The sequence below is a fragment of the Ascaphus truei genome, chromosome 3 (genome assembly GCF_040206685.1).
Source record: "Ascaphus truei isolate aAscTru1 chromosome 3, aAscTru1.hap1, whole genome shotgun sequence".
Taxonomy (NCBI): Eukaryota; Metazoa; Chordata; class Amphibia; order Anura; family Ascaphidae; genus Ascaphus; species Ascaphus truei.
The window spans coordinates 377,594,226-377,606,167 of NC_134485.1; the positions used below are offsets into that span (position 1 = coordinate 377,594,226).

The 11,942-nt window shown below is 43.6% G+C and overlaps 1 protein-coding gene across 5 annotated transcripts in view; it reads left to right on the plus strand.

The window, feature by feature from the left end:
* Positions 1-6,043, plus strand: part of ZDHHC20 (zDHHC palmitoyltransferase 20) — a 65,730-nt gene extending 59,687 nt beyond the window's left edge. For all 5 annotated transcript variants that reach the window (XM_075592263.1, XM_075592264.1, XM_075592267.1 and 2 more), the window contains 3 exons: positions 1,134-1,249; positions 1,646-1,723; positions 2,887-6,043. In XM_075592263.1, coding sequence (XP_075448378.1) covers positions 1,134-1,249; positions 1,646-1,683 — 154 coding nt within the window. In that variant the 3' untranslated portion in view covers positions 1,684-1,723; positions 2,887-6,043. The remainder of the gene's footprint in view (positions 1-1,133; positions 1,250-1,645; positions 1,724-2,886) is intronic.
* The last annotated feature ends 5,899 nt before the right edge of the window (positions 6,044-11,942 follow it).

Below are 11,942 nucleotides of genomic sequence, written 5' to 3' on the forward strand. Positions count from 1 at the left end.
TTTTTTTCTCTCTACACTGTTTTAGCCATTGAATCTTTTGTATATCAGTATTGCTTGACCTGAAGAAGAGAGGATAACTCTCGAAAGCTTGTCCTATGACATAAATTGTTAGTCCAATAAAAAAGGTATCACCTAATACTAAAGAACGCATTTATTCTGCACTATATATTTATACATATATATACATATACAGTTGTGTGAAAAAGAAAGTACACCCTCTGAATTCCATGGTTTTACATATCAGGACATAATAACAATCATCTGTTCCTTAGCAGGTCTAAAAACTAGGTAAATACAACCTCAGATGAACAACAACACATGACATATTACACCGTGTCATGATTTATTTAACAAAATGGCATCTTTGTCAAATTATTTGCATGTAGAAATTGGCTATTAGACCATCTAATTTCCACAGCGCGGGTTATGATAGCGGTCATAATGATTCCTCAACACTTACAAAAGTTTTTGTGTTCTTAGCTTTAGCTTCCGTACTCCCCTTGTGCCTTTTTTTTAAAAATTAGGTTAAGTATCCCAAATGGTTACACAGTAACATTTCTATTTTGTAACGTTAGAAACGTTTTAACCTGGTATATTCCATAGAATAATGCAGCGGTGCGCAAAGTGGGGGCCCCGCGCTCTTCCCCACGGCATTTAAATTAAGTGCCGTGGGATCGCGTGAGGCCTCTGCAGTGTCTCCTACCTTGTCTTCGGCTCCGTGTCGCCATGGCAACGTGCGTTGTCCCCGCGTGTAATTTCACGCCGGATTTTAGGTAAGGGGGGGGCGCGCGAGCACAGGGGCAGGCGGGGGGGGTGCGGCGCATGTACTTTGCGCACCCCTGGAATAATGCATGTTTACATGGAAGGAATGTTCTCATGAGTAACGGAGCACATTTTTTTTCACAGGTTGTGATAACGTTGTTTTGGATTAACGTAAATATTTTAGGCACAGCACTTGTAGACCATATAGGTTCCTTCTCAATAGCAAATGAGAAAGCAGAAAGTGGCTTGATTAGAAAAGTTTGCATGTGCTATATCCACATTCTGGATGTTTGTTGTAAAACGCATTAAGCATACCGTTTGTGTGAACCATAAAGATAAGCGGCTTTTCTGTCATTACTCTTGACTTATAGCGCTGGGCCAAGTCAGCCGTTCCCTACTCGACCTCTCAGCGAGTCCCAGAATCGATTGCTGGGAAGTGATACTCAATGGCCTAATGGCGGACCAGTGGAAGAACAAACACACACAGGTAGGTCGTGTAAAAATAATGTATTTATTGGGAAAGAATTCAACGTGGAGTTTTTCATGGCAGTTTCTGTTCAAACGTATGAAAAAACTTTAGGGAAATTTATTACAATGTTTAATCTGTAAATAAAATGCCATTAGTAGGGTAAAGCAGGAGTGCACAAACTTTTTCCCCTGCGCCCCCTGCCTGCTCGTGTCCCTCCCTCTTCCCCCCCCCCCCCTTACCTTGTGTCTGGCGTCAAATGACGCCGCGTTGCCATGGCAACCTTACTATTCAGAAAAGGGATTTTTATTGTGATTGTATTTTGTGGGGTTGATGCTTTTATGCAAGTGTTCGTATTAATGCCTTAGTATAGGTGGGGCATAATTAAAATAATGGGTTGGTGTTTATATGTTCCAGATGGAAAAAGCCAAGTTACAGTGTTAATGGAAAGCTGATCATTCTTCAAACAATAAATCCTCTAAATGGGGAATGCAGGTAAGAACATTTAAAAATAAATAAATAAATAATTAAGACACCTATATGGTACTGTATTGGAGTGCCATAAATACCATACTACTTGCTATTTTATTTGGTTTAACATTGAATACCTTTTATCTTTCTCCCAATGTCTCACCTTGCCTGTGAGGCTCTGTTCTGGGCCCTGGGGCACCTGTATACGTGCAGAGTTCACATTGGCTGTGGCCACTGGGGAGACTTTACCTCCAAGTGGACCGTAAGCTGGGTGCTCTGCTTGGAATACTCCAATCGGATTCTTTTGACACCCACCTCCTCATTTAGTGCATTTATTTTATAGAACTGCTTTGTTCCTTTTCTCATTAGGTTGTTAAAGGAGCAATCCAAGGGGCGATTTTTTTTTTTTTAATGATTGAAGCTGGATGTCTCCGGAGCTGAACCCCATTAATTGCAGCCCCAGGGACCCGCTGCTTCTAGAACGAGGCCTCCATATGGAGTGCCTGTTCTGCCTCCGGATGGGGTTTGAAGCTTTGCGTCACGCAAGACAATAGGAAGCCGCACCGGAGGACGTCACGGCTTCCTATTGGCCCACAGGGCATGGGAGCTATGAAACGCCGCCATTACATGAACCCTGCTAGCCAAGCAGAGTGGCTACCAGCACCCCTTACGGAGGTCTGTATCTCAGGAAGCAGAGGGTCCCCAGAGCTGAAATTAGTTGGGTTCAGCTCTGGAGAGCCCCTCCTTCAATCCTACGTTAAAACTAAAAAAATTGCCACCTTGGATAACCTCATTAAAGGGATCAGTGGGATTACAGTTATTCTGCTGGCCAATCTGGTTAAAACCAGCACCAAATAGACTTTTAGATGGTAATGATCTCCTGTGAAGTGTTTGCTTGTACAGAGGCCAAGTCCTCCACTGGAGAAGTTAACCTCCTATGCAATCTGTTGCAGGCCCCTCTGGCAGTAAAATGGTTAGTCAGTGGTTATGTACATTTAAATTGCCCCTAATATTAAATGTACAGGGGAGATGTTTTTACTGTCTTTCCCCATCTTTACTTGATTGTTGTCATGAAATATGCTTTACTGCACTTTGACATGCCATGAAGATGACACACGTGGCTGTCTTGAACGCAATGATTGGTACAGAACTAACAGACAAGCTTTTTAACACACTTCTTTTTCCAGTCAGGGATTCTAGAGCCCAACTTGTGCTTGAATAACACACAGACGAAGGCGATCCACGGGATGGGGTGCCTCAAACATAGTAAAGAAGACGTAGAACACACCTGTCTTCATGCACAATAACGGAGCCTGGACGCACCACTGAAAAGGAGGACAACTTGTTGCCTTACCATTCTTATAGTGCATTAATGCAACATGATCTCGACCTATACGTGACTTTTTATTTTGCATAGAACGTTTTTATCATTCATAAAAGTATATGATTTTGTCTTAATCAAGTTTAATGTTTAGCCTGCTTTTCTATTGGAGGGAGGAGATGTTTTGTAACCCAACCTGGAATGGGAATTACCAAGGCATTGAGACGGGGGCTGTGACTTATGTGAACTTTCGCACACAACATTGAAGATAAATAGTACCAGGCCGCGCCTGGATCTAATGCTGGCCTCCTGTCTAAAGAAAGGGCCTGCAGATCGTTTGCTGCTTTGCCCGTGACATAAATAGCCACGTGCACATCCGAGGAGCTGGACGTGTCGTCTGCATCCGCTCTTGCTAGTATTTTTCCGGGATGGGAGCAAGTAATTGTATAATGTAGTTAACTCTTAACTATAGGACAATACAAGGCTTGGTCAGTTTGGTCGCTTGCCTCAGGAGACCTGTAATTTAAAGCATGTGATTTCACCTGTATACATTGAAAGACTTTAGGAGGAGGATGGATAATTCTCTCAGAGGACTTTTAGTATGGGGTTTTTTTCTGCAGCATGCACATTGCCAAGAAATTCCGATAACAACATAAACAAAGCAGTTATTTATCTACTAAGGAGAAAAAAAAAAGGTTGCAACGAAGTAGATGTGAACTAAATCTTTTATACTGGAGGCATTTATTTATACTGCTTTTTTAGCTATCTTTTTATATAGATTTATTTTATTGAAAGAGCACGGCTTTCTAATCCTCATTTAGATGGCTACAAAGGATGTATCTTTCTCTACACCCACGTGCTACATGTTGGGCAATTGCTTTAATACTTCTAATGTACCACGTTTTCAGTTTTTATTCGTTTAAAAAAACAAAAACGGGAATCAGTTTGTTTTTCATACATTAAAACCTGGATAAAATGTTTTTGTTTTTTTTTAATATGTACACATTTTACTACAGAAAATGCTCTTATCTGTATACACCTAACGTTGGTTACTGCTTTTAAATAAGGTAATTTGTTCTATGCTTACTACAGCAACAAGATTGTGACGTGAGTCAATGATTGTGCAATATTACTTTGCTTGGTTTGTAGATCACCCCTGTTTATCTGCACAGTATTTTACAGGAACTGATTCAATCTCACAGCTGCATAATACATAATCGCCTATGGCTAGGATTCTCAACTCCAGTCCTCTATGCTCCACCCAAAAGGCTAGGTTTTCAGGATATCCCTAAGCAGGGATATCCTGAAAACCTGACCTGTTCAGGCAGGAGGGGCGTGGGGCTGGAGAACTAGAGTTGAGAACCTAAGGCATTGGTGTTTAACAAGAAATAAGCACCCCATCAAAATTTGTGAGTGGATTGATAAACGGTTATAAATCATTCAAAACAGAGTTCTGGTATCAGTGAATATCTTTAAATACTGAAAACGCAGAACACCTAATATTTCTTACCCATTTTTTAGTTCGAATATAACCTGTATAAATTCCAAAAGGCCAATGGCAATCTTGAAGGAATTAAAAAAAAAAAAATCTGCAACCTTTTTATGTGAGTTGATACAACGTTTTCTGGATATCTGTAAAGCTGCGCTTATAGTGCCAAGCGACGTGACGACGCACCAAAACAAATACATTGAATCTGTCGCATGTGCTTATAGTAACGTGACGTAGCGACCAAAAATATTGAAGTCAGTAGAATTTGATTTTGGGAGAGACAGTCGCCACATGTGACTGGTGTAGAGACAATCACAGAGCGCCTATTGCACTCTGCCCTCCCCCTTTGTGACGTCACTGGCCTTGTCGCCAGCGACGTCGTTCAAAGTTGAAGTGCCATGGCGATGGGTGACGTCATCGGTCGCGTCACCGTCACTATAAACGCGGCCTAAGGCAGAGGAGATCAGGAGACGCAACTGCATACAAAGTATGGATCATGCTGCACAACATCTCTACTACTTGCCACCCGTGCGTGGTCTCTAAACCGGCCGTGCTATCCCTGCCTAACCCCCCTTCTAATCAAACGTGATAGAAATACTCTTTATTATAATTCTGTTTAAAATACAAGCAGTTGGACATGATGACATAAATCTCACTATTTGTATACACACTCGGTACATAATAACCTTCATTGTTCGCTGTAGAATATGTTGTTATATTCTGCATGATCACTGCCAAGGAAACTCTGTTAAATTCTCATGTTGTACTATCTCTAGGAACAATGAGGATGGCTACAGCTGTACATTTACTAAGTAAGGAAGTCCTTGCTGGCAACCTAAACTCAATCCAGAAGTGTAAACAGACCTGTTGGGTATAAAAGCACATCGTCTTCATAAGATGCATAGATGATGTTCACATATCACAAGGGTATGGACACAAGTTGTGGTTGCTTGTGGGTCGCATGAATTTAAAGTATTTGTCATCATGAAAAGTTCACAATCCAGCTTCTTAAGCGTATTTTTTTTTGCTTTTAAAGTTTGTTTCACATCTGATATCCACAAGAAATAGAGCTAATTGTTTTCATGGAAAATAAAAGTTGTAATTATTATTATTTTTAATAAACACTGTTTGCTTTCTGAAAAACACAATAATCTTCATTTACTATGCAAAACTGTTTAAAATACTAACAAATGTGCACCATAGACCCATTATTCCGCAGAAAAATGTGAAGCAGTTTGCTTTGCCACCCATCAATGTCACCTGACTTGTATCAGTGCAGGTTTGTGTGCAGTATAAGAAAATGACAGTGTTTGTGACGCGTATTTAATGTGCTGATTGGGACAGTGTGGGCAGTTTTCTGTCTGTCTTCAAGGTTTTGCATGCTGTTCCAGGCCAATATGACAACGATGGTAGTATTCTGCTAAAATCCAGTTATTTAACCTGTTTTAATTATTCATAGCGCTTCTAAGTTCTGTTATATGTACTCTGTCCAATCTGTTTTTTTTATACATAAATAGCCTTTACTTTCCCTCTGTTTTGGAATCTGCTTCATTTTTTTCCTCCGTTACAGATGAGCTCCTGACCAGACTGTAACAATTGATTGTATATTCCATGGTATTTATTTTGTGTTTTGTTTGGATTCTGCTTTCAGGGCAAAAGTTAGAAAGCTTTAAAATATTCCTCAAATATCTGAAACAAATGTTAGACTAATGCATCTTGCTTCATTAAAACCGCAGCAAAGTGGTACTCTTAGATTGTAAGGTCTTCGGGGCAGGGATTTCCTTTCCTATTGTCTGATTTTGCTGCACTTATTGTATAATTAGAATTCCCTGTACTGTATTCTTTGTGAAGCGCTGAGTACACTTTTGGCGCTATATAAATAAAGACATACAATACAACTGCACCCTTGACCCCTTTAATGATGACAGGGCCAGCAGCGCGTTGCCTTGCAATGTGGTACATGCCTATTCAGCACTAAAGGAGTTGAAATGGTGGTGCTACAAACAGCAGTCCTCAGGGAAGTGCTTGATGGTATTTACTGGAGAGGGTGGTGAAATTGCCAGATATGTGATGTACTCATATTTGATCCTGAACCCAGCACGCTTCATGAAGTTGCATGGTATTAAAACGGGTGGGTCACTCCAGTCCACAAGGGCCACCAGCAGGTCAGGTTTTCAGGATATCCCTGCTTCACCACAGGTGGGTCACTGAGCCACTGATTGAGCCACCTGTGCTGAAGCAGGGATATCCTGAAAACCTGACCTGCTGGTGGCCCTTGAGGACTGGAGTTGCCCACAACTGTATAACAAAAAATGGCGACGTTTAACGTTTCTTCATGTTGATTAGACACAAATCTTCTACAGACCATTCAGGTGTTAAATTGCCTTTATCTGGTCACCCTGCAGGCATTTTTATGCCGAAACGTGTCTGTATAAGATGTTTGCCTGATAAATATGAAGAAACTTGGACATTATATTTGGAGTGCCTGGAGGTATTTTCCTAGCTCTGCTAGATCTTGGACAACAGGCTGTTTGTTCACCCTGGAGCATGTGGTAACCTTTTTTTTCTTTTTCTCCCCCCTTCAATGTTTTAATGCGGGTTTGCATGACCCAAGTTCTTTGACTAGAATCCCAATCCTAATGTGGCAGTCTACCGTATGAAAAGCCGCTTGTTTAAAAATTGTTAGTGTAAAATCAAAGCAGGTGGGGTTGAAGCATTTAGAAGTCAGACGGTCAATACAGTTAATTTATAGGGAGTCTTCAACATTAACATTGACCGTGGGGCTATTTTAAATTGGTGAGAATTGTGCTCTTGGTCAGTGCGACGGAACCTTCCAACCCCGGCCATGCCAGCAAGCTGCAGCTCTCCTCTACTAATCCTTAATGTGTCGCCAGCCCCTCTGACAGTGAAAGGATAAAAAGAAAGCTGTAGACAGCCTGGTAAGTGGCTTTTTTTTTTTTTTTGCTGAGGCAAAGACTGAAGAATCTACCCCTCTGAAAATAAAGTGATGTTAAGAACAGCCGTCTTGTTACTGGTGTATAACACACTTGTTACAAAGTGTCACACACATGTTTAATTACTTTTCAGAGTGCTACAGCGCCTCGTGCACATCACGGTCACATGATTGCGGTGCCACTCAGGCGAACGGACTCTTCAGTTCCTGCTCTGGCCAGGTGGCGCGCGGGGTGTGATCTCCCATAGAAAACTAAGCTAAAAACCCATGGTGTCATGGGGAACACAAAGGGTTAATATTGTTTGAAGTGCACATGTCCAAGAACTGCCATTGATGAGGGGCACACATGGGGATGAATTATACAGCAAACGCCAAAGAAATAACCCCAGTGAGCGTGGCACTTCATACTAGTGGTGTGAGAACTAGATCATCTTAACTACTGCAACACAAAAAGAAATGTGCTTACCCAGCGCTAATCCTAAAATAAAATATGCAGTAATAACAATAAATTATAAATGTATACAGTTGGCAGGGCAGCTAGGAAAGAACTGGCAGAACCAGCACCAGAAAGATAACAACAACAAACAAAAATACAGACCAGCGCCCAAAAAGAAAATGTCCACCGAGTCCAAATGGGAGTCCAATCTGTTATGACATAGGATCAGGCTCCAATCAGTAGATCCGTGACATGCAGAGAAATAAAAGAAAAAAACATAGTGTATAAAGTACAAACATATAACATACAACAATACTTACTAACAACAAACATCAAAGAACATGAAACACAGAAGCTGATGACATACAAAACTTAATTTATTAAAGACAAGGAAGCCTGTAGTAGCTCCCCTAGCTGTAGTAGCTCCCTTAGTAATAAGACCGAAGTACCAGGAAATGCCGTGTTTCAGATACTTTCGAAGAAAAACCAGGATCTTGTAGAGGGATTGTGGCCAGATTTGCAGCCAGTGAAACTGCCAACACATTGCAGGGTCCTAAGAATAAACCAGTCACTGCAGGAATATATATAACGTAACGGGTGGACAACTCCAGTCCTCGAGGGCCCCTACAGGTCAGGTTTTCAGGATAACCCTGCTTCAGCACAGGTAGCTCAGTCTTCAACCTGTGCTGAAGCTGGGATATCCTGAAACCGCTGACCTGTTGGTGGCCCTTGAGGACTGGATTTGCCCACCACAGTCACATTGACTGGGACTGGAGATATGCAGTTGAGCTTAATTAAAATTAAAAAAAAAAAAAAATACATGTGTTTTTTCTTTGAAAATGCGTCACTTTTTAAACTTGCCAGAAAGTGTTTGTGTCTGTTGCATTGCTAGTAAACCACTGTGTAGAAGTAAATGTATGCTCAGTAGTACAGTGAATAGGATTTGAATGAACATTTTCATATTTGAAATTGATCCTGTACATTTTTTGAAGTGACATCTTTGACCCATTTACCTTTTTAACGTAGCATTTTAGAAATTACCACCACTTTTTTGTTTTCTTGCGATAAGAGGGCAGATTGTCTCCAAATAATTTTCTGGATTTTATAACAAATACCATACTGTATATCTCCTTAAATGTATGTGCCGTTACCGAAACTGTGAGCAATGTACATATCATGCTGCTCTGCAATCTATATTCTATTTTGCAATGAAGGTGTTAATGTTGCAGGTTGGGGGGGGGGGAGGGTGTGGTTAGTAAATTAATGTAGCCAGGTCCCCTTTGGCTCCCCGGTTCCCCGTTCCTCTTCCCCTTACCTTCACCAGTGAGAAGGCAGCTGCGGGGGGCGAGCGCATCTCTCAGTGGCGTCAGAGGCACGGTGCCACCATCTTTGTTATGTCCGCATGGGCGCGGAGGCTCGCGCATGCGCGACGCGGTGGCCAATATAGTGAGCGCGAAGGGGCAGAGATTGTGCTCCGTAGCGCAGGGACTCCCCAAGGTCGCGCAGAAGAGAGCAGTGGCGGCCATTACAGGGTTGCACAGACGCGGCAGACAGCGCACGCAGCAATAATGTTAAAGAGGGCCATAACGGACTGCAACTCCCAGCAGCCTCTAGGGACTGCCCTTTCACCCACATCACGTGCAGCCAGCCAGCAAATAGAGTTTTGCAGCTTCTCCTGTTGGAGAATGATACAATGTTGCACAGAGACCACGCTAGTCAGTTGGAGCTGGGAGAAGGAAGGGGGAGGAAGTGTGTAAGGAGCAAGTGGCTTCTTACACTAGGCCAGGTTACCCCCAGGCCCCAGGTAGGCCCCACTCCCCACTAGGTTAGTGGGTAAGTTCATAGGGAAGGCCCCTTAGGTAGGGACCCTGCCCTTAGGTGAGTGTAAGTCTAGTCAGTGACACAGCTGCTGTGTGCAGGGACTAGGCTAGAGGAATATCCCCAGGGCCCAGTTAGTCCCCTGAGACACGGTACTGTAGAGGAATAACTGTATGTTATAGGGTCTGCCTTAAGACAGGGACTCCACCATACTCAGAGAGAAAGAGGAATGCTGCATGACATTGCCTGACTGTCAGTACAGCGTGTAGCAGGAAGAGTATCTGACTCCATAGCAGAGACTGTGGTAAAGGATCATTCCGGCTGGGGATCCCTCCCCTGTAGAGTCAGCGTGTGTATCGATTCCTGCAGAGAGCAGCGCAGTGCGGCGTGGGATCACTGTGCGGTGTTGCTGAGTTCCAAGGATTATCCTGATCAGGAGCAGTGATCAGGGAGGTAGTATAATAAGTGCACCACCGGGCCCCAACAAAGGGAAGCGCTATCCCTCACACTCACACTCTCTTTATTGTTGTGGACACTCAAGGGATAAGTGCCCAAGCACATTATTATCAAAGGGACTGAGGGTGATGTGATGATGGACATGTGGGCTGAGGGGATGGTATGCATTCAGGGTGATGCAATGTTATTCATATGATGTAATGATGTATTGATGTTATGCAAAGAGAGTTTCATTGAAGTTATCGTTCATTCTCAGTAAATACTGTTTATTCACATTGTGTGTATTTACTGTATGGTTGTTCTGGTGAGGGCACACTCCCACCACGTTGGGATCCCTCATCAGTGGAGGTGCTGCATCGAGTGTAAGTATATACCCCAGGTTCCCCGTGGCGGAAGCTCAGCCCTCCTGGTTGCCAAACAGGTACAGCACCACACTGATAAGTAGTCAGATACACCACCCACCCCAATCTCACTTAGGGTGGAGGGAAAGAGAGCTACATTTGGAGGCGCTGCTGAGATCAGACCTGGGGAGCCCTATTTTATTTTTGTGTCAAATTGTTCATCTAAATTTTCCATCATGTCTGTGCCATCAAAGCAAGAGGTCCATGATTGGGCCTTAGCGCAGCAGGTATCCCCAAGGCGCGCGGTTGCCGTGGTGGGAGTATCCACCAATTCCACGTGGATATTCACAGTGCGCAAGCAAGTACGGAACTGTCCGGGTCTGGCCACAGCCCGTTTTGTAGACTGGAAACCTAATGCCGGTGGCCGGGGGACTATCCTACTACTGGCCACCGAGCATGACATATGCTCAGAAACTGTCCCTCATGTATTACATCTACCAGAGGCCCCACCAGAAGGCTACTCCCTTATATACCCACAGAGCCCTAGTGAAATTAACAGAACTGTGATCAAAATGGAGGCTTCCTCATCCAGTGAGTCACATCTAAAATGGCGTGTCCTGCCAAGTCAGGAGAGCACATGTGCTGTTGATTTGCAGTCAGCACCAAATTGGGTTGCAAAAATCTGTCCAGGACTGGCGGGAAAACCAGAGCCCCGCCCCCACAACTTGAGTGGCACAGAGCCGAGCCAGGACCACTCCCTCATAGAATGTGCCCCTCCTCTGCATGACCTCAAGTGGAGAGTGTACGAGGAACTGCAGTCAGCATATTCTGTTCTTCATAATAGAAGTATAAGATGCTGTAAATCACACCCTCAAGTGTATGGAGCCTGGCTATCAACGAAGGGGAACGTACCCAATCTTTTGTGTCTGTGCATACAAAATTTATTGAGTCTGTCTGGTAGTATGAACTATGAACCCGACCTGCTGCTACTAGACTACAATGAGGTGTTCATAGAAGGGATAAGGTGTCTATGCTACTCTTGTGTCACTTGTGACTTCCCAGGTGGAGAAATGACTTGGGTACCCAGGTGTACCTGCTGCGGAGTACAGTTTCCGGAGCCAGTGCTGCTGGGGACTCCGGAACCAGCCAAGAAAGAAGCGGTCGACTTCAAAACTGGATCAGTCAATGCAGGTAATCAATCTACCTACCTCACAGAAGTTTCGGAGGGCTCGTGCACTCTAACCGCGGTTCCAGAGTCGGTTCTAGAGCCGGAACCAGCAGAGGAAGGTGCGATTGGCCTCTCCACCGGGGTGATCGATGCTGTTAACCCCCCTTGCGCAACCACGGAGGTTTCGGAGGGCCAGGGCGCTCTAATCACGATTCTAGACTGTGCTCTAGAACCGCAAGATTTTCAAGCTTCGTTGACCAA